At 38.0% G+C, this 27,352-nt stretch overlaps 1 protein-coding gene across 2 annotated transcripts in view; it reads left to right on the top strand.

Moving 5' to 3' along the window:
* Positions 1–26,925, top strand: part of SV2C (synaptic vesicle glycoprotein 2C) — an 82,595-nt gene extending 55,670 nt beyond the window's left edge. Inside the window, exons 4-12 of one of the 2 annotated variants that reach the window (XM_075526855.1) lie at positions 2,675–2,808; positions 2,965–3,054; positions 7,424–7,534; positions 10,333–10,421; positions 10,792–10,956; positions 13,799–13,932; positions 15,204–15,407; positions 16,323–16,482; positions 26,483–26,925. In XM_075526855.1, the coding sequence (XP_075382970.1) occupies positions 2,675–2,808; positions 2,965–3,054; positions 7,424–7,534; positions 10,333–10,421; positions 10,792–10,956; positions 13,799–13,932; positions 15,204–15,407; positions 16,323–16,482; positions 26,483–26,666 (1,271 nt within the window). In that variant the 3' untranslated portion in view covers positions 26,667–26,925. Of the gene's footprint in view, positions 1–2,674; positions 2,809–2,964; positions 3,055–7,423; positions 7,547–10,332; positions 10,422–10,791; positions 10,957–13,798; positions 13,933–15,203; positions 15,408–16,322; positions 16,483–26,482 lie in introns of both variants that reach the window. The other variant, XM_075526854.1, reaches the window with a different exon arrangement.
* Positions 26,926–27,352: the final 427 nt, after the last annotated feature.

Here is a 27,352-nt window from a genome sequence, read left to right as displayed (position 1 = left end):
TCATTAATTCAGCAGATATGTTAAATCACAAGATAAATTGCAGCGGCTAATACAACACATTGAGAGAAAGACAGAATAAGAGCAATAAAAACCATAATGAACATTTCATTTGACATGCCCCTCAGATATTTTGAGGAGTAAAAAAGATGTTTAGCAGGTTGACAGGATGACAGCAGGATGAACAGTGCACTCATTGCTTTTAATTAAGCGTAGTATGGTTCACTTACATTAATAAAGGACACCTTAAAATAAATTATTGCCAGCGTTTTCCAGGACTGGCTACAGAGCACAAGACGTTGCTGTTGTTTTACAACAGGTGTAAAGCCAGGTTGATTTCATTTACTGCAGAAGTGCCCTTTTGCAGCTCAATCTCGTAAAATATAAACTGGAGCGGTGAAAGGCAGATTGTCTAAATATACCTCTGTGCATTTCTGGGACAGATTCTAATGACAACAAGAGCCAGTACCTTGACCGTGCTGTTCTGAGAGATGAAAACCCCCACCCTGTGCCACCTTCCCTGTGGCACCAGCAGTTGCACGGCTGCCCAGCGAGTCAGATCAGCTCGCTGCTCTGACTGAAAATTAACTTAACCAAAAGGAAATAATTTTGCGAGTTCTGTATCAGGTGATTTTGTACTATAGTTTAGAACACATAATGAAAAGTATTATTCTAATGACTACAATAGAGTGTGTACACAATACCCAAAACACAGCTATGGTTTCTAATTGCCTCATTAACTCACTGTAAACCTTTCCTTCTTTGTTTCCTTCCCTTCCCAATTTAGATGTAAAGTATGCCCATATTACTTAAGATTTGAAATTCCATAAGATCAGAAGTTGGCGTTTTCCAAAAATCAGTAAAAAGTAAATTTTAATACACTTTTACATGCTTTTTTTGTTTGTATTTTTTAATCTTAAATTTTCATTCCAAGTTTTATTTTGGAATAAAATTTAACATTAAATTTTAGACAGTCTCTTTTTGTTGGCGGGAACTTTGGAGGGGGAAGGTATGTTCATCTGGAGCCTTACTTAAAAAAAAGTAACATGGCATTCCAAGATCATTGCCAACACTGTCATTGATTTTACCTCTGTCTTCCTGGGGTAAAGATGGCAGGGCTAAATGAGGCTGTAGAGCAAGTGGATGTCATTTGAGAAACACAGTAGGAGACCAGAAAAAACAGTTTCCCAAATCTGCAGATCAAAATATTTCACTGAGCTGTTGATAAAGAGCAAAAATAAATCATGGGTTGACTGTATTTTTCATATGCTAACATGCAAGTGCTTTAATATGAGAAGGGATTTTTTTTCCAAGAATGTATTTATGATACACAGCATGAGATCTTTAAATTCCAAAAAACACTATACATTTAACAGATAAATACCTCCTTTGAAGAACTATTTAATAGGCCATTTGGTACCATGTTGTACCAGTTGTTTACTGACATCCAGACAGACTTCATTAACCATGTCTTTTGTCTAGAAAAATCAGTTAGCAAAGAAATATATCAGATTAATCCGGCGTCAGCTCTTTCATTAGCCAGGATTACATTTTCTTCCAGTAACCTGTTCTGTCCTTTATCATTATTCTTAGCTTCCACTCATCTTTTAACAAGTTATCCTTGAAAATTTTACTCAAAAACTTCTGCTGTATTGAAGCCAGACTAAAAGGCCAGGTAGTTACCCAAATAATATTTTTCTCTTCCTTAAGATAAATTCTTAGGGTTTTTTCAGCTCTAGCATTTCAATAGTCTAGTAATAATATACTAAACAATCATATATTTTATTAAAAAGGTGAACTACCAGCCCTGCAATTTGATATACAGGTTTTCCAGTATTTCCTTTTGGATTCTTCTCAGTATATTTTAACAAGGGCTTCTACGGCATGCTTAGTCAGCACTCAGATGCATCTCAAGATCTGTTTTTCAGATGAGTAGAGCTGTTGTTCTTTTTTCTCAATCTCTTTATCACGTAATCACAAATTCTCTCTCTGCTTCAGTGTTAAGGTTGCTCATCTCAGATAGAACTTTAAATACTGAGTATTTTTTCCTGTACATCTAGTTAGAGGGCAGGGGGGGACAAGTGTCAGTTTACTTTTAACAGAATTTGAGGAGTGATATGGTGTTCTGGAAAAAGGTGGAAACAGAAGTTAGGCACTGTAAATGCTTTATGTGTTGCACTGTATTACATTAGGAGAGTCTTAATAAGAGTATTGAAATTAACTCTTTGTAGAAAAAGTTAATAATAAGGAAGGCTGTAAAATTCCATAAAACATATCATCTGAGTGTAGATTTTTAATTCTCCCTTCTTCTAGTATTCATAGAAAACTATTTCTTTGTATATGTATTCTTATGTATGGTGATGGTGTCCCTGTTTGGTTCGTGTAACTACCTTCATGAGGATTTTGCTAAGAGGCTTGAAAGAGGCTTCTTAATCCGTGTGTAAGGAAGTCCCCCAGCCTGCATAATATGGCCATTTTCCAGCATGACTAGTCACATGCAAGAGGCTGAAATTCACAGTGTAAGATTATTTGTGAAATCATCAATATGTGTGGAAATAGAGAAGATCAAGCAGGCTTCATTTAAATACAGGTGTCATTTTGCATCTCCAAGAAAGTGCAGACTCCCACATACAATGATCCTTATTTCTCTACACTTTGTGAATTTCTACTTTCATAGGATGGAGTTTCAGCATGGGCTCTGCCTACCAGTTCCACAGCTGGCGAGTATTTGTGATCGTCTGCGCACTGCCCTGTGTCTCTTCCGTGGTAGCCCTCACCTTTATGCCAGAAAGCCCACGGTTCTTGCTGGAGGTATAATTTTCCAAATGGTTTTTAGATTCCAGTCAAAATTATTTCTGTGTTTACATCATGACCTCTAAATAACAAGCATTAAGATTGATCAGTGACTGTAGTGAATATCTTAATCTGTATGTATGTTTTGTTTAAATGTTTTGATCAAATGTTTAGGTTGGAAAACATGATGAAGCTTGGATGATACTCAAGCAAATTCATGACACAAACATGCGAGCTCGTGGTCAGCCTGAGAAAGTCTTCACAGTGAGTACTGCTTTTAAAGCTAATCACTTAGCACATCAGCGAGCTTGCTGACTGGCAAGGTCTGGAGGGCTTAAGCAATCAATATTAATACTCTGCATGACAAAGCCAATCATTTGCACTCTAAATACCTAAATCTAAGAACTGCATTCCTACTGAAATTATTATATATACAGGAGATGTTAAGATATCAGCCTTTGGCCAACATATTCTTGAGTGTATGAACCCACAGTGTGATAATTTTCTGTGGTGTACCAAGATACTTAGTAGAGTCCATCTGTGTTTTACTTATTAAGTTTACTTCACCCTTAATAATAACAGTAGGCACATAGAAGTACAAATTAGTTGGCTGTTGTGTCTTTAAAGCTTTTGAATTTTTTTTTTCATTTTTATCAGCTAAAATAATAATTCTAAAAAAGCCCTTTTTACTTCTGTGAAATAGTAATTTCATACATTTAACTTTCTCAAAATATCTTGGAAGCTCAATTGCATCTTGCTGACTTGCAGGTCTAATGATAAGGCCATATTCAAAGTATTGATGGGTTGTTTCTATTTGGAGGAGAAATTGGCAATTCAGATGTGGGACTTCTTTACAGCATCTTCTTTATTTATGATGAATATACACAAAAATTTTGTCTTCCTGTATACACTAGGACCAAACACCAGAAGGCATTTTTTTTGCTTTGAAATCCAGTCTGCTTTTCCAGCTTGTGTGGTGCCGTGGGAGTGCTGGCACTCTGTTCCCTCTCAGAGCCATGTGTGGGATGTTTTTCCTGTTCCAGAAGCTTTCTTCTTACTTTAATGCACATATAACTCAATTAAGAAATCCTCTTAAAGCTTCTGCATTTGCAGGCAGTCTTGAGGAATGACCATCTGACCATATAACTTTATTCCATTGCAGTTTATTGCCTTGGGTGTAGTTTCCATTGCCTCCACTTTTTTTTCCCCAAAGAAGCTCAAGAACTCCTATATTTAGCCTGAAAGAAGGCTGGTCAGCACATCTATCATATTAAATCCACATTTATTGATACACCAGTGACCTACCCCTAATGCCATTTAACCTAGTATTTTATTTTCTGATTTCATTTACGAGTAAAGGGATTTGACTAACACTGTACAGCTAGGGTGTAATTTCACAATTGGCTCTTGCTGATCTGAGCTGCTTTCAGACAGAGTATGCCTGCCCCTGCTCACTTTTTGTTTTTCTTCTCCTAACATGGATATTCATTGATTGATTACACAGTCAGCCATAGCACAGACCCTGTCCCCCTGCGGTGTTGGTTTAGGCACAAGGAAGAAGACAGAAATGTGCTGGGACAAAAGGTGGGAGGAAGGATCAGCCACAGTCTCACATCTGTTTGATGTAATCGTAATCACATCCTAAAGCAGCCATGGAGAAGAAAACAAAGCACATGCTTGTTGTCCCACTTCTTGTGATCTAACAAGTCTTTCTCTCTACGGTTGTTAAGATGTGACACTGAACCATGTTGAACTCAGCGCTTTATTTATAGCTATTTTTGTTAGTTGGTCAGCCATGAATAAGGCATGAAAAAGGAAAAATCACCACTTTCTTGGGATTTTTGCCACTTTCTGCCATGAACATTGGGAAAACTCAAGTCCAGATACCGAGGAGTTGAAGGATTGGAAACACTGTACTGTATGTCAAGGTTATACATGTGTAGAAGTCCCTATTTTAGCTTGCATTAATATGATTAAAAAATGCATCATTGTCTCCTCACTGGACAATATCAGCACTTGATCTTATAAAACCCAGAAAGCAAAGAACTTATGTATAATTTGTTTGAGACATCCTTTTAGAGTGTCTTTTTTTTTAATATAAGTTAGTCCTGGATATGGTGACATTTTGTCTCAGTAATTTATTCACATAGCTCTCCAAAACCCCATTGCTTCATCCAGTACCATTCTATGACTTATGCGTTAGTATTTTCCTCCACTTCATGTCACTAGTTACATCAGATACACTTCGATAATATGTTTTCTAACTCTACAGCTGATGTAACTTTTTCTCCATTAGTGCTATAGTTTTAATGTGCTTTCCTTTTATATGTTTTCCTAATTATATTGATGTCATCTTTTCCTAGAAGCTTTTATCACAAGTCATGTTTATTCTTGTTACTCATATTATTGAGGATTTTATCTTCAAACCTTTAGAACAGAGAAGGCATCAACTGATGAACAGTTGGTTTTAGAGTTAGAAACTCCAAAATGGATGTATTCTAGTTGCTGACTGTGGAGGTGGTGGCTCTTAATACTTTTGAAAATCTCTTCTGAGAGCAGTGACACTAACAGAGATGGCAGTAAGTTCATAGTATCTTCTATTACAGGACTACCCAAGTTAAACTTTTATGTACATGCTTAATTACCTTCCTGGGTCCTGAAAATATGCATTCGTTAGATCTGTTGGTTTAAATGTTTAAGTAAAAAAAAATCTTTGTATCCATAAACCCAAAATTCTCTATGCTCTTTCATTGCTGTGTATTAATCTTTTTTTCTGCAAACATTTTGCTTTGCAGCATGCCTTGATTTTGTAAAATTTAAAACATTGCATATTTCTAGCCATTTCTTTTAAACAGAAGTTCCATTTTCATTAAAATAGGTACTCTTTATTGTTTTTTCTTTCATTCTTCATATACTGACAGCTGAATTTGCATGGTCCAGATGGACCATTGTCCTGATTCAATAGGACTTTTCTTATGTTAAAGAACCATCAAGGCCAGGGGCTTTTTGTCCCCAGTCACATACACTGGTCCTAGGATATATACATGTTTCCCCCAATCTCCACAGCTCCAAATGAGCCAGGTGGCCAGGACGGTGAAAAGGCTGTCCCTGAGCCTACAAGAGTGGTACTGGTTTATACAGCATGATTCAAAACACATGCCCTTTCTGCCCGGAGGTGTGGCATGTGAGGATGTCTGTATGTACAAGGTCTTAAATAATCTTGGACTACTCAACTCAGTCTTTTGTATAACATGTTTCATAAAAGCAGTTTAAGAAAAGCTTAAAATCAATTGAATGATGCAGACAGGATTATTGCTATTGCAAGAGGCATGACAAGAAGGGTATAGGCTTTTGATATAGTCATGGTTTGGCAAGACAGTGAACTGCAGTATTTCAGAAATGAGGGTGGTTATAGCTAAAACCACTTAGTAGGCTTTTGGTTTTGTTCACGGGATGAGGCTGCTGGTGCATCTTAAACAGTGTACATCTGTAAAAGCAGTGGGCTGAAAACTAGAGTTTTACCATCAATACTGCTATTCCCTGGTGTCCTGTAATCCACTATGATACATCTGTGAGTGATGGTGTTGTCATTCTGTTAAGATGACACACAAGCTATTGCTACCTTCAGAAACTGCAGCCAAACATTGAACACTCAGTCTGTTGCTCTCTTCCTCCTTATGTGTCAGTCCCTTTCCCCATTTTATTTATTTTCTTTCCATTCTCTGTCTTCTTTTTAAATAAACTGTGGATGAATACACTGCCTTTTGTGATATCACTATGAAACTGGGACCAGAGCAGAAGCCAAAACCAAAACCATACAATGGTATAAGTTTGTCAGGTCCAGTGTCTGGAAAGACCATATAACACATTCTTGTTCTGCTACACAGGAGAGTGCAAGTGAAAATTAGCATTGTAGGCAACATCACATTCTCTGTCACTGGTAATTCTGTATTTTTCCCTGATGTCTGTTTATATCATTTCACTTTAGATGAAGTAGATGATTGCTCATAACAGCAATAACATGTGTGGTTCCACATCATTTCACCTAACTCCTCCTCTCTTCATTAAAAAGGATAGTTAAAGTCGACATCCGAAAGACAAAGAGAGTTCCCTGTCTAACACTACAGGAAATAAGTACCAAAAAAAATGTTATTAAACTACTAATTTTTCAAATAATTAATAATTAATTTCAGATTCTTCTATTTTCATTACTGTATCTTTAATCAATAGACTTTCAACAATGTTGTGATAGCAAGTCAGAAACAACTTGATGGCAAACTCTGGACATGGGTAACTGAGCATTTAAATAATGTTTTATCCTTTGTGGCATTAGTAGTATACACAGCAACACTCTAGCAGAACCTGACAGTAAAAGCTTGTTTCAGTCAGAGGAAATGGATTTCCTGCATGCTTTGAAAGCAGAGCTTTTCCAATACAGTTGCATCCGTAATGAACTTTGGCTTTATTTTGTGCTACTATTCCCTTATATTTCTAAAGCATTTCTGGTGTAGACACAGGTTTAACATCTGCTAACTTTTAGTGTATAGGATTTATTAAAACCTTTCAATACTCCTCAACAGGAGGTTAATGATTCAAGAAAATGCAAATATTTGATGTTTGTTTTTATTTCTAGGTTAATAGAATCAAAACTCCAAAGCAGATAGATGAGCTCATAGAAATAGAGAGCGATACGGGAACTTGGTACAGGAGGTGTTTTGTTAGAATTCGCACAGAGCTATATGGTGTAAGTAACAACGTCTCGGATTGTTCTATAATCAGCTTTCTTCTTTTTAATTAGTCTTCAGAAATGGGATTGATTGAACTCATGCTGGTGATATCTGCAATGCTACATTTTCCATGCAACTGGGAGATTCAGGAACCAGTGTAAGGTTCCTGACCCAGAAGAGACACAGGTGAATCACAGAGGTTGGTCCCAACTTCTGAGGAGGAAAATGCTGCATTGGTCTTCACACCAGTGGTAGCTAATAATTACAAAGCCGTGTTCCCAAGCACCACAATATAATATGTACTGGTGGTGTGACTTAACCCCAGCTGGCAACTAAGCCCCACACAGCCGCTCGCTCACTCCTCCCCGGTGGGAGAGAATCAGAAGGGTAAAAGTGAGAAAACTCGTGGGCTGAGATAAAGACAGTTTAATAGGGAAAGCAAAAGCTGCGCACAAGCAAAGCAAAACAAGGAATTCATTCACTCCTTCCCATGGGCAGGCAGGTGTTCAGCCATCTCCAGGAAAGCAGGGCTCCAGCACATGTAACAGTTACTCGGGAAGACAAATGCCATCACGCTGAACGCCCCCCTTTCCTTCTTCTTCCCCAGCTTTATATGCTGAGCATGATGCCATATGGTATGGAATAGCCCTTTGGCCAGCTGGGGTCAGCTGTCCCAATTCCTTGTGCACCCCCAGCCTCCTCACTGGTGGGGTGGGGTGAGGAGCAGAAAAGGCCTTGACTCTGTGTGAGCACTGCTCAGCAGTAACTAAAACATCCCTGTGTTCTCAACACTGTTTTCAGCACAAATCCAAAACATAGCCCCATACTAGCTACTATGAAGAAGATTAACCCTACCCCAGCCAAAACCAGCACAACTGGGAATGCATATCATTTTATATGCCTGATGCATATGGTGACACATGATGAGATGAAAAATCATTAGTAGGAGCTTGAGGTGGCCACATGACTTACGAATGGTAAAGTAGTGAACAAATTGTGTAAATGAAAGTCAACAAAACCTTTACAAGGCATCGTATTTGCATGTATTTTTAGGCATGTCAAATGTTTTACCAGAAAACTATGTTAGAGCTGTTTCAGAGAGTTTAATACAAGCTCACTGGGACTGTGCTCCATATCCTTTTTTACTTTTTTACTAAACCAAAATTATGCAGTATCTTTGAGCCTTGTAATGAAAACTGAGAAAAGTCTCATTAATATTAAAAAAAACCCCAAGAATGTCAAAAATAGCTTTTCACAGCTGTTAAAAATCGGGCATCTAAAAGCTCTCCAGAGCTATGATGAAGTGTCATAAACCAGGGTTTGTCACAAAATTGCTTTGCTTGGAAAAATGGCATTTTTCCTATTAAAAAAAATAATTCAAGAAGTCTACTTTTATAGTTATTTGTCCAAAAATGGAGTAGTTGAATATTGAAATGCTGTGGTTTGACCTTGTTACTAAACTAGCTTTAAAGGAGTTGTAACTTGGTTTTCTCACACCCTTGTTTTCTCACTGGACTAGCCCCTGCGTCAGAGCACCTTCCTTGTTGATGTGTGCTGAAACCTCCTAGGACAAACTGCCTCTTCTCTTCAAAAGGAGGAGACCATCTTGAGATGAGAGAGAGAGACAGAGGAAAACCCTGTTCCCGGTCAGCTCTGCTGTAGCGTCTCTGACCTGGGTGTAGTCCCAGCTCTTCCTGATACAGTTAAAGTACCAATTTCTATCTGTGATAGGTTATGATAGATCAAACTCTTGAGTGTGTCCCTGTTGAATTATGGAATATAGTTTGTCTAACTTAAAGCAGTGTAATACTGGGAAGTGAGAAGAAAACATTTCTGACAAGATCTCTGGTTTATTTGAGATAGTGAAATGAAGCTGCCCAGACATGAGGAAAGTTTGAAGTGATCAGAGCAGGGGGGAATTAATGGACACAAGCCACACTGCTTGATAAAAAATTTGATATGAGCTGGCAATGTGTGTTTGCAGCCCAGAAAGCAAATCATATCCTGGGGTCCATAAAAAGAAGCGTGGCCAGCAAGGAGGTGATTCTGCCCCTCTACTGTGCTCTGGTGAGACCCCACCTGGAGTCCTGCATCCAGCTCTGGGGTCCTCAGCACAGGAAAGACATGGACCTGTTGGAGTGGGTCCAGAGGAAGGCCACGAAAATGATGAGGGGGCTGGAACACCTCTCCTGTGAGGACAGGCTGAGAGAGCTGGGGTTGTTCAGCCTGGAGAAGAGAAAGCTCCAGGAAGACCTTATTGCGGCCTTTCTATATATAAAGGGGGCTTGTAAGAAAGATGGGGACAGACCTTTTACCAAGACCTGTAGTGACAGGAAGAAGGGATAACAATTTTAAACTGAAAGAGGATAGATTTAGATTGAACATTAGGAAGAAATGTTTTACAATGAGGGTGGTGAGACACTGGAACAGGCTGCCCAGAGAGGTTCTGGATGCCCCATCCCTGGAAGTGTTCAAGGTCAGGTTGGATGGGGCTTTGACCAACCTGATCGAGTGGAAGATGTCCCTACCCATCACAAGGGCATTGGACTAGACGATCTGTAAAGGTTTTTTCCAACCCAAACCATTCTATGATTCTGTGAAAAGAAGCTGGAAAGTCACAGAACACACACTGGCTATAGCTGGAGATTAACTTACTTGTATCAGAAGTACAGCTGTGACCAGCATCAAAGAGCTGATCTGCTCTCTCAGCTGATGCCCTGAAGAAGCAAAAAAATCAGAATCAAAAAGCTTCTATCATTTAACAAAATTGTTCAAAATATGATTTAAAATAAATGTATTTCCTAATTATTTACAGATTTGGTTGACGTTTATGAGATGCTTCAACTACCCAGTGAAGGATAATACCATCAAACTTACAGCTGTATGGTTCACCCTATCTTTTGGGTAAGAGTGGTTGAGATCTTAAACCATTTTTGATAGACTTGGCAGACAGAAGAATCATCTGCATGCAAATCTCTGTCACTATGATTATCCTCTTTATTCGGAAAGGTTTTATTCAGTATCTTTCCACAAAATGTTATATTTATTGGTTAGTCTGTTCTTTGTTGCAAGCCTGTCTCATCAAGAATATCTGCTTCAGAAAACTGGCATCTTCTGGGGTCAGCATCTTTCAATATTTTTATTTTATGGAGAATTTTATTATGATGGAGCAACTGCTCCATCATGTAAGTGGCTGAGGGAGCTGCTCATCCTCACCTCACATGGATTTCTGCACAAGTGAGATTGGCAACTGACCTTTTTCTGTTTTTGACAGCTACTACGGCTTATCTGTCTGGTTTCCCGATGTCATTAAACATCTGCAGTCAGATGAGTACGCGTCGCGAGTGAAACATTTCCGCAATGAGGAGGTTTCACATTTTGTCTTCAACTTCACACTGGAAAATCAGATTCACAGCAATGGAGAATACATCAATGACAGGTTTAGAGATTTCCTAGTATCCTGACTTGGCTGGAATAAACAAATGCATGTTTTAAAGCATGTCCTAACAACCTAATATTTTTCTTCATTAGCTAATGATAGATGGTTTTGTTACTTTTTAATGGGAGTTTATTTCTGTTCTTGATTTCTTATGACTCATGGAGCATGGGGAGAAGTGGACCTGTACATGCACTGGTGGTTCCTGTATAAGGATCCTCCATGCAAACCCAGCTTCCTTGTTATCCTGAAAAACAGACCAAAAAGCCTAAGTTAACGATACTTCCGTTCACAGTGGGATTCAAAGGTTTTCAGACCCAACACATGCAGCATATTGTAGGGGGCTGGGGAAGGATGTATTTTCATCTCTTGTTGCAGTTCTTTTCTTATACCTATTAAAAATGTTTCTGTGAAAATGCTGAACATTGAGAGGTTAGGATCTTATAACAGAAAAATAAAAGCTAAATGTTACTGTAAATCAATAAAAAGTATGAACAGCTCTGAAATGGGAAACAACACATTGGCAATGCCTTTTGTGTTTTTTAACAGAATCCAAATATATTAAGGCTCTATCTGGACTTTACAGATAACTAGATAATGTAGGGGAAAATTAAACACAGCTGGTTTAGGTATCTGGTTTCTCTTAAGAAATGTACAGAACCATGTGAATGGTCTCCTGGATATCATGGTTCTAAGTAATTATTATTTCCATAGGAAAATCTGTATCTAAGTGAATAAAATTAATGATCTTGGTAATACGGGGCTTTTAAAATTATTGTTATAAGAACTTGATTTTTTGACACAGTTGTTAAAGTTTTATGCATTGCAGACAAAAAATAGCAGTTATCTCATTTTTAAACTAGCCATAGCTTTCCAGTTCCACTCCTTTCCAGGAGGTAGATGTTCTCCTAAAAGCAAAAAACCATTTCCTGTTAGTAACTGACAGCACTCCGTTAACTGAGGTCTTATCAATTTGAACTGAAAATTCTCGTAAAACACTAAATCTAACATTAATCTACTCTAAAGCAAATCTAATAGGCCTCTGACAGTTATTTGAGATTCACAAAACATTTTTCCACAGAAGTATGAACTAATTTTATATTCTTCCTCCAGAAACATTTCAGTACTCCACTCACCCTCAATCTCAGTGTTTCCTTCGTGTTCTTTCTTAACTAGAAGATCCATCAATACTTGACTTTTTACTTCATTACATTTCTGTTGGGTTTTAATTCAAATCATCACAACACCAATTTTAATATAGTCACAACATGTTTCCTGTCCAAAGGTAAAAAGTGCATCAGAAGAATGTAGGACACGTAGTCTGTCATTTCTGTTCCAACTGACTAATCTAATTGCTAAACTTTCTTTGTTCTCCTCTGGAATTAGGCTACATTTTAAAATGGAAAGTGCTATATGAAAAATGATAATAAGTTGACAGTGAACACCAGCCTGATTTTAATCACAGTCTGTCACAAATGATAAATGATATAGTAACTAAAACTAATGGGCTGAAAACACCATTCTTCTGACCAATACACAAAAAGAATTCATTAGCTAGTAAGTCTTTTCCTGTGATAAACACAATTAGCTTTTTCTCTCCTTTCTCATAAAGATGTAATTCCAACGACTTTATTGGCGACAGAGTTTAATTCCTACTGTTTCGTAGGTAGCTTATTTTGTGTGTTCCTATGGCTACTATTAGTATTGTAATAAGAAAAATACTTAGCTAGTCTAATCAGCTTTAATTAGAGCAGAGCCAGGTCTGTGTTTGGAAGACTTTGCCATTTTAACAGTTCTTACTGCCATATAACAATTAAAGCACTGCTTTTCAAACTGTTGCCACTTTGGGTGAAGTCTGCCAGCAAAACTGCCCTTTTTTAGTTGTAGCTTTTTCCACACCTTCATGTGAAATAAAAGACATCACAAAAATAATGATGTATTGCTACATCTGTCTTTTTTTGTTAGCATAATGATGTTATTTTGTAGAATTATACTAAAAAAAGCTTACAGCATTGTTTTGGTCTAGTAACATTGAGGTAGAAAGTTACTGCTAGTAATACACTTCATCATTGACTTTTTCAATGAATGACTTGATTGACAGTCATGATCAAAGACCTAGGAGTTAAATGAGAGTCAGTAGGAAGGAGGACGTTGCAGAAATAAGAAAAGCTACTGACAATTTGTTCATACTTGTTTTATGTACACAGTCATTGCAATTGCATCCACCGACACAGGAGTAACAAACACATATGTCCAGTTAGATGTCTAGCTGTATAACTGGCAATGTAATTGTTATGTTCCTGTTAAACCATTTTGCAAAACCATTTTTTAACACTTGGACCAATATGTTTTGCATTTGAGCCTGACACAGTGCCCAGTGTGCTCATCTGGCGAAATAAATATTCTTTAAAAAATTCATGCTTTCCAGTTTGTTGGTACCAGCAGATGCTTGTTTATTCCAAGAGACTGACTTTCTGGAGTATGACCTCCCAATTTCTGAGTGTAATGTCAGATTACAAGTAATAGGGATTTTACAAGGCTATTCCATGAATGTCATGACATTGGTTTTGGTTGATGATTAAAGACAAGTAATAACAGAAATATTATCACAGAAATTTTATTACCAGGTGTGGCTGGTAGCTATGTAGAGCTATTTGTCTTATTAATGCTTTTTCTGAACAATAGTGTTCTAGAATCAGCTAGTCATTAATTACGTCTCCAGCATGCCTTTAAGGAATCACTGTTTCTGGGGTTCTGTTTTTAGACCTGTATAGCTGCATCAGCTTGATCTGTTGCTCTTTCTAAAATATGAAGTAGACCGACAGAAATTATTTGTATTGGGCAGGTTTATTATGATGAAGTTTAAATCAGTAACCTTTGAAGATTCACTTTTTAAGAACTGTGTGTTTGAAGACATTACTTCACTGAACACATACTTCAGGAACTGTACTTTCGTGAATACCACCTTCTACAACACAGGTATTACGAGAAAAAATCCTGAACATCCATTGTTCAGCTGCATGTTCTTATCTTATGTTTATAATTTCTGGATTTCTAATAAGGCATACCAGAAGCCCTCCTGAAGGGAATAAAAAAACATAAAAAGCAACAGGCCTCCGTACTGTTATAACAGAAAAGTGAAAGGATCACACCCGCACTAGAGACACTGCAGGCCTAATATTGACTCAGATAATAAACATCGTTTCGATTTTAATCATCTCAAAAGAGAGTCAGTCTGTAGAGGAGAAAATATGTTTACTGCTTTACTGGTAGCTTTAACTAGTGTATTTTTATTTAGACTAAATGGGACTGATGAAATACTTTGTTCATTGTGCTTGCTGTGGCATGGGAATCTGAGTTCAGGATTCAAACTATCTAATCTATAATAATTTCCACTCTCCTAAGTATTCTAACAAAAATAGGAATGCATATTTTCATATGTTTAAACAGAGGACTCTTTTTTTTTCAGCTTAATAAAACATAACTGAAAGTAGAACATGGCCAACTAAGCTTGTTGGAAAGATCGGGCACTTCTTACTGCTTTCCTGTAACTCCAGCAATCATAATAGTAATAGAGTTAGATTTCAGAGCAAGCAACACCCAGCTTGCTTTGCATGGAAGGAAGGTATTCTTGATTCAGGGTTATAAGGCTGACAGGAGGAACAGGAAGAAAGTGGAAGTATAGGGAGAGATCTCCAAAATGGTATTGGAAGAAGAATGGCCTGAACGGTTGCATGTAGTAACTCATCTGTGTTCAAACTGAAGACCACAAGGTCTTCCCAGAAATGAAAATTAGTTTAATCTGAATTCTGCAGGAATGTTTCATTTTAAAGAAAGTCGAACCAAACTGAGCATGGTTGGCAATCTCATCTGAAAGGCTGTCTGGTGTGGAAATAGAAGGTCTGATACCGAGCAAGACCAAGCGATAGAAGTTTGCAGATACTCAGTGCTTTTTATGCAAGACCAGCTGGTGCTGAAAGACCTTAACCAAGTACAGTCTAAGCAGAGCTGAAATACATTAATATAACTTGCCTAATTCCAGGCCTTAGTTGCTCTTTTTCATGAGCTTTGCATATTTTTCTATTAAGATAAAAAGGTATCAAAATTAACAGCAATAACTAGTTCCACTATACGAAGCAGTGAAAGCTCTGAGTTGTCATTAAAGTTGCCTGAACTTGAAATGTTTTTAATCAAAAGCTGCATGTGGAGTTGGCTGTTACCTGAAATGTTTCTTTTTCTTCTTTCCACAGATCTCGAGCAATATAAATTTGTTGACAGCGAATTGATAAATTGCACATTTTTTCACATCAGGACAGGATGCCAGATTTCTTTCGATGACGACTACAGTGCCTACTGGATTTACTTTGTTAATTTCCTGGGAACTTTGGCAGTGTTACCAGGGAATATTGTGTCCGCTCTTCTGATGGATAGAATTGGACGGTTAACAATGCTAGGTAGGGGCTTCACTTTAAAACGGGGAACACCACCAAAACCTAAAGCTCTCCCCATAAAGTAACATGTTCTCTTTTTCAGGATATGGTTCAGAGAGATGCAAAACATTCCTTCTGCAGACATTTCCTCTATGTGGCATCATAAGTGCCGTTTTAAGAAGCCCCCAATTTAGAAACTCTAGGAACAAAGGCTTCTGTAACCAGTTCTGCTAGGCCACGTTATCAGTCGTTGCTCTTCCACACTGATATTACAAGACCCTTATTGAGGCATTTGGGATGAGATTTTGGAGAGTGCTGACCATTGGCTTGTCCTTGCTCCAGCTGAAAGGAAAGCAGGATGTGCACAGGTGCCCCCCAGCTAGTGGAGCAGCTCCTCGGAAGAGTCAGCAGTCCTTTGCCCGTTATCCATTTTGCAAAGTAACACAGTTGAAAGATACCTCCTGAGGATTATGTGCAATGACAAATCTGTTTTCAATTTACTTAAATAACTATGTGGTAGTTCATTGTGTTGATTTTCTAGGAGAGTATCTCTATATTAATGCAATTCTCGCTCAGTGTTTTTATCACTACAATATATGAACGAGTTTCATGTAATTGCAGAATATGATGAACAAGGAAGAATGGGGGTAGTTTTCCCCAGGCAACTTGCTTGGGAGTTCAGAGAGGGTTCCAGCTTAATGCTTTATGATGTACCCTAGTATTTGAGGAATTGTTGGGGTTTTTTTCCTATGAGCCCCTTACAACATTTGTCTGCCTGACTGGTCTTACCAGCAGACCAGGTCTCTTTAGTTTTTAACTGAAACATATGGGTCAGTTATTTAGCTACACTGTGTGAATAGAAACATTAGACAAAACCAACAAAGATCATTCTTTAAATATAGCTCCACTTTGTGTTTGTTTTGCCTGTCTCGTACCTAGGTGGTTCCATGGTTCTCTCTGGCATCAGCTGTTTTTTCTTATGGTCTGGGACCAGTGGATCCATGATGATAGGTATGCTGTGCCTCTACAATGGCCTCACCATCTCAGCATGGAACTCTCTAGATGTCATTACTGTGGAGCTGTATCCTACAGACAGAAGGTATGTGCAGATACACCTCGCCTAACCTCACTGACACTATGTCTATGTACCAGCAGAAAAGGTAAATAGAAATGTTTACATATGAGCTTTACAGCAGTAGTGGCATTTCCAGTGGGCTGAACAAATAATTTGTCTTATGAATAGCAAGGGTAAAAGAGATTTTTTGAGCTATTTGTTATGTATCTTGCATCAAGTATCACCTAATCAGGAAAATACCACAAGGGTAGTTTCATATGAAAAAAGAAGGTCTAACTGCTACTCTCATTTAAAACACAGCTAATGAGTAGTATTTCTGAAAACAGTAATAGAATATTTCTGGGTTTCCCCTAGTGCCACTGTCTATGAAGACAGTAGTTGGTCCAAAATAGCAACATAGGTGCGTTTATCTGTTGGCTGTGAAATGGTGAGAATGATAACAAAAATCACTGTCTGGAGCTGAACAGCACCTTCTGGAAGAGATTGTGGGCTTGAACCATGCTAAGCTGTTAATCAGTCTGCTACAAATTTGTATGCAGGGTTGCTAGGAGTGTACATACTCATCATTAAGGGGATACAAAAATGTCTCGGGCACTGCTCCTGACTCTTCATGGCTCTTGCAGGAAAGCTCAGGACAATTTTCATGTCCTGTGAGCATTGCGGCTAGATGGCATGGGGTTTTTTTCAGATACAGGGTACTTTTTAATGTTGATCTTATGTCACTTAACGGACTGGAGGAAGAACAGTCGAGTCATACACTGTTGTATGTTGAGTGTAAAAATGTAAAAGCTGCATTTTCTTGAATAGACTGGGATATTTCTCCCCCATCCCCTCCCTAAACAAATTTTATGTAAAATTGGCCAGATTCCTGACAAAGGACAGTGTGTCCTTTCTCCTGTCACAGTACTATTCATTATGTCATTCACTAAAAGTTTCAAATATGGTGAAAAATATTTCCAGTTCATAAATGTGTGATGTCTGGCTCACAAGTCTAAGTTTTTGAGCAGAGGTGCAACTGGCTTTAGTATTGTCCATCAGGAGAGGAATACTGTAGACTGGCTTCTCAGTTTTCTTTTCACTGGCATTTTTAAAAATATATGCTTCTTCACACAAGAAATTGATGTCCATTGTTGTGGTTGTATCTAATAACCATACTAGGCTACTTATGAATCCAAAGAACCAAGCTTTAATATTAAGCACTAGTGGTTTTATTACACCTCAGGAAATTGCTCTTCTGGCAAGAATTATTCCATCATCCAAACTCTATGATATAATTCTAATAAATATCCTTTAGAAATAACTGTCTTTTGGTATTCCTGAATGTAGCAGCCACAAATATTTTCTTAAAATGAAGTAAAGAAAAATAATTGGAAAAGCCATTGATGTTAACAGAAGCAAAAATAATCATCATTGCTAGGAATGATAAAAGGAATGTAACTGATATCTATTCTAGAGCATCTGTATTTGTAGCTAATAGATGTTTATAATAGTTTCTTCTAGCTTTGGGATTGTAGCAAATTCTTCTCCATTTTTCTTTTTTAAAGAGCTTATGTGTGCAATAATAGCTATCTGGAATTCCACTTCAGAAATTTACCTGTAACTGGGTTGTTGGGGGTTTTTTGCAACAACTCAGATAGAAAACTTATCACTTTATATTATCAATACAAAAAGGCTGATAGGCCGAATCTACCTGTGCCAGGAAAGACATTGCTGATATATACTGTAGATGAGATTTTTTTCCCCAAACTTCCAAAAGCAATGGAACCATCACTGGCAGTTATTGCCAGCTGGGTTATAAGGAAAACAAGCAATTCTATAAGTTGCTTCCTAGACATGGTTTTTTTTAGACTGGGGCAAAGCTTCTTCATGTTTCATAGAACTATTTGAAAATTGATACCTGCAGGTACTCAAATAACTTGTTCCCCACACTTTTTTCCCTGACATTTTTTTATCTAGACCAGCTATAGTTTAACAGACACCATTGCTCACCTCTGACGGTCCTATCTTTCCTTCTAAGGCTTCTCTGATCTCCGTAGCCTGGCATGACTTGCCACAGTTTGCCAGGAGTATCCAGGTTCTGCAAGCAGCTGTAGGGCTGAACTGCCTTTCCAGGCATATATGGTTCACAAAGCTGCTTGATCTGTTTTTGCATACAAGGTAGTTCATGCTTAAGATGATGTCCTCTTTCACTTTAAAGCTGCATCCAGAGTGAGTCTGGTCCTGGAACTGGCTTCCAGTTTCCCCTCAAAAGGCAATCTAGGCACAACAGCTTACTCTGTCACTATTTTACTATTCCAATATGTACTTTTTTCCTACTCCCAACCAGTGAAATGACCACAAACCAGCAGCAAAGTGCAGCTGGAGGTTGGGCTGAAAGAAAAGTGTGTGGAAGGAGATCAGTTCATGCTACCATGCACGAAAGACCAAGCTGGGCGGCCCCTCCTTTTCCTCCTGCACAACTCCTCTTGGAGACCAGCCAGTTGCCAAACTGCTGGGGTTTTGTCAGTGTCATGCAGGGTTGTACAAAAGGTGTTTCATAAATCATATCCCAGGTTATTCAGGGATCATACTAGCTTTTTGCCAGGTAGGGGTGTGGTGAGCAATTTGGAAATGTGTAGTGTATATGATACACGGCACACATTTCAGTTTCCTCTTTGTCAGCTGCCCGCAGCACAAAGTTAAGGTTGCTTTAAAATCTTAACAGATTTGGACTCCGTATGCATTCACACTCATCTACCTATTTACATTTTAATTTAATAATGCCTAGATTTGAGGTAATTAAGTAGTTTGTCCTAAATTCTTGATGACTACTTTTGAATTTTATGCCATTGTAGCATAGCTTTTGCCTGCATATTCTTTATAAAATCTCAGTTGATTTGCACAACTGCCAAAATAAGAGATGTTAGAGACTGGATAGATTTCAAATGGTTCTCAGGCAGATGACGAAGTTGCCTTAAAAGGTGAAGATACGTTACTACTGCTAGTCATAGGTAGTTTTCTGTCTTCCAGATGACAGACATAGTGGTAACAAATAATCATTTGATAATATTATTTATTTTTATTTTACTTTTCAATACACAAATTTTAAAGGACACTCATGATTACTAGCTATTAACTGGCTGATTTCCAATAAGCCAGTTAATTAATCCAGCTCCACAATGCGAAGAACTTGTATTAACTCATCTTTTGTCTCATCTTATCTCTTGTCTTTTGCCTTATCTTCTTCTTAATGGCCTGTGCTATTCTGGAATGCTCAGCAGTCAGCAGGTTCTGAAAAGTCTTTGGTTGGTTGTGACCCTCTTGAGGGCCAAATCAAACTATTCCATAGCCACGGAAGTTCTGCTCTGAAGGAGAGATATTAAAAGTCCTGTGAACATTTTTGGGTGCTCCTAGAGTGCTTTCCTACTCTTTCATAAACTGTCCATATTTTCCAAACACTGCTTTGAAAAGAGGTGATGTAGAAATTGAGGCAGAGAGGAAAAAGGTATTGTTAAAACTGCCTTTAGGTGCCCAATTTGACATGTGCAGTACCAACCATTCCAGTCATTGAGCCTTTTAGAAGAAGGAATGGGCTGAAGGAATGGGCTTACCACTTCCACTGCAGCTGCAAGTGCTCAGCACTTCAGCAAAACAATCCTGAAGGTGCTAAGCCGAGCATCCAGAAAATGGAAATGCATACTTAATGACTGTTTAGTTAGCTTGAAGTGACTTGCTTGCATCTTATACGAGCTCTGCAAGAGGGGCATAGATTGTGCCCTTTCTCCTGACAGCACTCAACTACCTTAACCACGAGATTGCTTTCTCATCTTGCAGTCCCCAGCCTTATTCACAGTACACCTTCCAAATTCTACAGCAGATGAGGGAAACCAAGTTTTCTTCACTACATTTATGTTTTACCCCTCAAGCTCTCTTTGTTCTGTACATTGGCAGTGATGTGGAAAAAAAATATTGTGCGATGAGGTAATTATGGCTTGTGTTGTAATGTGTGTGCCCAAGGGGCTTGCAATAACATTGCACAGTTTCCTAGCTCTGCCTGTAATATAAATATGAATGGAAGAGAGTTAAAGTTCTCTGAAGAAATAACATTTAGGAGATTTTTATGACTTTAAAATGCAATCATTACCTTCACATAAATGATAAATATCTTCTTGTGAACTAACTTGGGATGCAGCAACTTTATAAGCCAAGACACAACATAAGGAGTGGACACAACAAATAAGCCAAACCTAAACAGAAAGTGGAATAGAAATAAGTCATGTCCCGCAGAATAAATCAAGGTCAGATTGCATCAGATAACCAACAATTCATCAGTTTTACTACAGCTGCCAGACATCTGGGTTTGAATCTTGGCCAGGAATATTTAGAATTCAAGGTGTGCTATAAAATGAAGTCATCCTGTTTTGCCTTTTTTTAATACCTCAGAAATAAGTTCATAAGGGTTTGGTCATAATTAAGAAGAAAGTCACCTATCTTCAGTTCATTATATTTATCTTTTTCTCTTCTTCTCGAGCCCTAAGAATCTATCCTAGAGTAATAAATATTATTCACAGGGTATCTTAAGTCCAACTTTTTATTGTTGTTGTTGTCAGAAGACAAATTTTCTATTCTTTTGAGTCATAACAGCAGTCATCAACTTACAGTAGACTTCCTGACAGCTATTTTCTACTGCCATCCTGTGGATGTGGTTCAACAGCATTTTGCCGAAATTTCATGTTAATGTTTTTAAGGAATGACATGCTGAACTTATGCAATGCCTTAGGCAGTAGTCCAAGGCAGGAAGGCAAGTTCCACAGTTTTACTTGCACACCAAGTGCTGTAATTGGCCAGGCTATAATATGCATCTTTGTACTCATTTTTAAAAGATCCTAGAAGGTCTGGACATTAGAAAATTGTCCATAGGACATTCAAAAACTCTGTTTTCATGGCCTTTGCCTATTATCAACACCCACAAAAGTGATATTCAGAGTTTTTTGTAAAGTGCTGGACAGGCTCAGCACTAGCTCTGGCAAGAAGGTTATCAAATATCTGTGTTACGCATTTAGTAGCACTCCACTGCAGGACAATGAAGTTTTTAGGTGCTCTGACTATCAGCAATGGAAAAGCAGGCCCGAAATGTTTTATGTAGGAATATAAACTCCTTCCCTGATCTAAGAAGGGGTATATGTGGCAACCAGAAAACAAGCTCTTTTAATCTAAACTTTTGGATAATCCCTCTATTTTTAACTGTTTGGACTCTTGCCATTTATATGTGGGGCTTGGGTGAAAGGAAGCTAAACGTTTTTCTTTGTCACAGCTTTCCTGGCAACAGAAGTAAAATACATTGGGGAAAATTCCTTTTCTCTAACATCCAGCTTTCTCTCAGAACTGACACTTTTAGGACTTTCACATTTTTCTTGTACCAGTACTAAAATCTGTAACTTTTTTTTTAAGGCAATCCCAAATTGATTCACCAGCATTATCTTACTGATGTGCCTGAAAGATTTTTGACATTCTCTAGCTGGACATTCTCTAGCTAGTTCTCTACTGAACTCCCTTGACCAGTAATAAGGATTGCTTATGGAGTCAAAAAGATATTTTTGTGCCAGTGCTTTGCCCAGTAACTGATCAACATAACGGAAATTGGTGTATATAGTAATGGCCTTATGCCTTTGGAATTTTTCACTTAATTCATTCATGATGCTGAGATGACACATCACATATCTTTGATCATTTGCAGACTTTCCATACTCTCTAGCACTTTCCTGAAACACTGTAGCAAAGACTGTACTAGTGCTGCAAGAGAAATCTATGCTTGTATGCGTATGTGAATTGCAGCATATTTATTGCCTGCTCTTTTTACTCCCCTGGATTCAATAGAATTAATTATAAAGGCATGAATTAATACAGATTTTAGCTAATTTGAATGACAAACTCTGCTCTAAGAAATATGTTTAAAAACAACAAGTCTGAATTTGTGGTCTCTAGAGCTCAACAATTTGCTCAATGACTTTATTCTGACTATTAGTACACAACAAAATCACATTCAAACGTAGTATTAAAATTGAAGGATATGAAGGCAGAAGGTTGAACAGTGACAATGCTTTTCAGGTACAGGTCGCAACAACGCTTTACTTAAGCTTGTAAAAATCTTACTGTTCCTGCCAATGATGTGCATATTTTAGGCAAAAGGACATGCCTGAAAACTGTTAAAGATCAAAAGATTGAACTTCTGCTGAGTTGTTAATTTTGTATCATCAGGACAGCCAAAGGCTATAAAAATGGGCTTACTTTGTCTTACTCTTTTTTGTTTATAATTTGATAACATTAATGGGATTAGTCTAATATCTACCCCCTACAATTGGAAAAATTGAATAAGTCCATTTTACAAAGCAGAACTGGTTTTTCAGTGCCAACAAATTACCTTAATTTTGCTCAGCTATGAGAGATATTGTATTATAAAATTACTTTAAACCTTAATAAGGCAATCTTGGGTATATAATCTATAACAGATCTAGATCACAGTGGCAGCCCTGAAGGTGCTATCTGTAGAGCCCAGCACATGAAAATAAATGGTCCAAATTGCTCAGAAAATTATGTTCAGACCCCTGTTATAACTAGTTAATATAAGTAAATAGCATCTGTGAAACACCTAATCTTTATAAAGCAGTATAAAACAACAATGAATTTAAGTAAAGCATCCCCATATGTTTTGTGCTATTGCCTTTCCAAAGATTTCCTGCCTATATCTATCAAAATTTGCTTTAGTTAGATCTATGTATTCTTTGGGGAGTTCTGGTATCTCTCTGAATATACTGAGGCTGTTGATGACTAACTGTCTGTTTTCCCTATGTGAGCACTGCTTTTTTCCTATTACTGTTATTTGGGGGCAAGTTTGGTTTTACATCAGTACTGGCAGCCAAAGAAATTGTATTTACATGTGCAGACAATGATCACAACCAGTCACCACCATAACTTTAGAAATATTTTCTGTGCATAAACGAGGCCAAAATTAGAATAGTTCTGACTCTTTTCCTCTCCGTCTTCCCCTGACTTGTTCAAAATAGCTGCAGCCTGTTATTATCCTATCACATAAACTCTGTTTTCCAGGCTGGCTGTGTTGTCTTTAACCTCTTCCTACCTGTTCACAATAAAGTCTATTTTACCATACTCTTTCCTCTTCATGCTCCTCCTTTCTATCTGCACTCCTGTTCACCTTAGAAGATGCATCAGTCTGGAGCTCCTTCCCTCTCAGGAGCTTCTCCCTATTCTGGTCAGCTTGCTCCAGATATTATTCTGATGCTCCACACTATCTGCCCTTGTAGTACAGATGTTTCTGTGGTAGAGATTTGATCTTCTTCTCATAGGCTTTCAAAGATTACTCCAGTAGGGTGGCTCTTCACTGCTTCCTTCAGTGCATCTCCCACTCCTCCTTTGGACTGATTCCTCCAAAAGTCTCCCTTAAAATGGGCAAGTTTTAACTTTCTGATTTCTCCTCTGAGGAAGGCATTTTCAAGGAGCTTCTGCAAATGTTTCTCTGTCAGAAAGCTTCACAAGCAACACTTCCAAATTTTCCTTATCTGCTCTCATCATTGTGCTCTCAGGTAGCCCTCACTGGTCTGCATTGTTGGACAGCAGAGCATGTCACTCTGGAGATAGTTATCTCCAGGATATGCATGTTTAGCTTTTTTTGGCATTAAGTAGTATGCGAAAGTTCTGAAGGTTTAATCAAATTTAGAAAAAAAAACACATAAGAGCTTTGAACATTCAGGAGGCATGTGTGAGTCTCTTCTGCTTGTTTTTTCACAGTGTTTCTGGTTAGTTTCTGCTCTGCCATCAGAATGATTACCTGTCTCTCCGCCCTTAGATATCGCTGATACTTATTGTCATGCAATATCTGGATGGGTGCCACGTTTTGCACAAAGAGGAATTATGGTTACTTCAGGCAAAATAATAATTACTTTGCTCAATCTCAGGTGTTTTAAAGAGATCAAAACACTGCTGTCAATTGCAAGGGACATATAGCCAAACTAATAATAAATTTAGTATTATTATTATAATCACCCAGCAAAAGAGACTGATTTGTGTCTTGTCCTGGGGTCAGAAAAGGCATATAATACACAGAGCTGACACTGGAACAGTAAGTATCAAGTCTTCTGATTTTACTTCCATAATGTTTTAGGCAAAGAAGTTTGACTTTGGTCTGCAACCATGGACAAATGAATATCTAACATTAATTGAAAAAACCTTTTTGAGGATATATGAATGAGTCTTTTCCATGTCTTAATTCTGTTCTGCAAACATCCTTTTAACTGATTTAAGAATTTGACAGTCAAAGTACTTTTACTTCAGATTAGCACATTTCTGAATCTTGTTCAGATTCTGGAGTTGACTCTGTGGGTCACTAATACTAACTAGAGTTCTGCTTCTTAGAGCAACCTAGAGCAATTTAGAAATGTCCCAGAAGGATCTAGACCTACCTTCATCATTCTTTTGGTGCAGGTCCTCAAACTTACCAGGACTGGCATAATTCTGAAGCACAGCATGTCAGATAGTCAGGGCATGGACAGTGCTGAAACCCACTATATCCTGGTCAACTATACTAGACAGAAGCTTTTACTTCTCCCCCAGTATAAGAATTGAATGTAGGACACCAAAGGGCCTGACTGATCAACACTGTTGAGATCCAGGGGCCAGATTTGCAGAAGAGCAGAAGAGATGAACTAGTGACACTCTGGGCTGTGGCCATGTCCATTGGTTGATTGAGGGAGAGGATCTCTTCTCCCTTGATACCATGGTATGCTGTTACCAAAATAAAAAAGTAGTTCTGTGAAGAACATTGAGAGTTTATATCCTTGCTCTCAGTTGGGATCAAGCCTGCTTACTTCAAGTTGATTCTCTGGGCTGCTTTTCATGAGCTCCAGTACAAGTTTCTCAAACCTACTTCCTAGGAATTCAGGCTACATCTGAGCACAAGACTTCTTCCTTTCCTTCACATGCACCTCAGTACAATAACTAGGGTTCCTTTTAGTCACTCAGACCATTAGCATTTTTGTTAATTGCTGCTGTTTAGACTGAGGGCTTTTTCCTTCTAGTGGCACTATTTCATATTAACAAAAAAGGAACATTTTGTTCTGAAAAGAAGTTTCTATCCTCCTGATTCTTATTATTTTATCCCAGTAAGCACAGTGTGAGCTCCCCATAGTCCTTCTCTCTTTCGCTTGTAAGAGATTTGAGACATGTTAGGGATTCTACTACAGTCAGATATTTTTGTTAGGAAACTTTTGGTAGGACAAGGTTATTCCTGCAACTATGAATCATACAGTCGTGTCAAAACACAATTTATTAAAATGATGGAAGTTTGCACAATACATCTATTCATGGGTTACCAAACATCTAAAATACTTAATCCAGACTACTAAAATCACACCACTGCAATGCAAAAGCCCTTCTGAGTTGCCCGGGTCATATTTTATGTTGGCACTCTATTTCCTCTCCCTCTTTTCCTAAGTTTCTCAGTTATCTTTTCTGCACCAAGCAGGGGGTTTTTATTCCCTATTATCTTTAGCTCTAAGAGGCAAACATTCATTATTATTGGAGGTCTCATTAGCCTTTTGAAAAAGCATTGGTTGAACATGTATACCACCTGTAAGAAATCCATTTCTATTCAGTATCCCAAGATGATAATCCTTTTATTCTGGTGACTTCTTTCCTAAATCACCAAGTAGCTCTCAAAAGATTTCTCACCAATCCAGCATTTTAAGTGTTACTGAATTTCCATTTGCAAGTCCTTTGTTCTACTGTAGAGGTGTAAAGTTACCTATTCAGCCATTCATTTTGGTCCCTGAGGCAGCAGAATGAATTTGCCTCAATAAAATGCTGTAGCAGCTGAGCTTTGATTTTGTATTATAAAGACAAGCACAGAATCCTCGTTGTCATACATTATTTTTAAGATACCGGGGCTATACTGATTTATTCCCACTGAGGATTTGTCTCAAAGGCTTTACTCCTTCACCCATTTTTAACTTTCTTCTGTTTTCTCTTCTAGGGCAACAGGCTTTGGCTTTTTGAATGCACTATGCAAAGCAGCAGCTGTACTTGGAAACTTAATATTCGGTTCCCTTGTTGGTATCACCAAAGCAATCCCTATTCTCCTTGCTTCTACCGTTCTAGTATGTGGAGGTCTGGTAGGACTTCGGCTTCCTGATACAAGAACCCAGGTGTTGATGTAACTGGAAAAAGCCATTTACTATTTATTTCCTTCTTCGTACAAATGTCAACTCTCCTGACTGATGATGCAAAGGCTTCAGATTCTCAGCGTTTAGTAGAGTGCTCAGATGTCAGAAATCAAACTCAAAAGATACTTTGGAGTGGCAGAGATTTAGAAACCTCTGTATGAAAGTTTTAAATTTCACTTTTGTTTGCTTGCATACATTGCTATTCAAAACCACTTAACTTCAAACTGCAAAGCTACCTCTTAAAACACTTTCAGTGACATGTCCAGGAAGGTAAAAGACCATACTGATAATTAGATATTTAAAATGCAAGTAGTCATATTATTTAAAAATACATGCTAAATTTGGCCATGGCATTGTGAGCTTTTGTAACAGTACAGACATGCAAGTTAATTACTTAGCAGTATTGGTGCAGAGAATGTTAATATTACATGTATCAATGCATGCAGCATTAATCGGGAAACTCTACAGACCGCATCAGTACTGAGAATGCTGACCTTCTGTGGCTGTGCTTAGATGGCAAAAACTTGTGGCATTACCTGTTTCTTGGGAAACCTTTTTAGGTAGATTCAATCTAAAGTAAAGATTACCAACTACACCCCATATTTGCTGAGGAGAAGGCAACAGCTACTGCAGGGAGATGAAAAGCCCATATGGGTAAGCAGCAAAGAGAATAACAAAAT

This window comes from Mycteria americana, chromosome Z (genome assembly GCF_035582795.1).
Source record: "Mycteria americana isolate JAX WOST 10 ecotype Jacksonville Zoo and Gardens chromosome Z, USCA_MyAme_1.0, whole genome shotgun sequence".
Taxonomy (NCBI): domain Eukaryota; kingdom Metazoa; phylum Chordata; class Aves; order Ciconiiformes; family Ciconiidae; genus Mycteria; species Mycteria americana.
The sequence above is the reverse complement of the archived record's forward strand: the minus strand, read 5'-3'. Positions and strand labels throughout refer to the sequence as shown.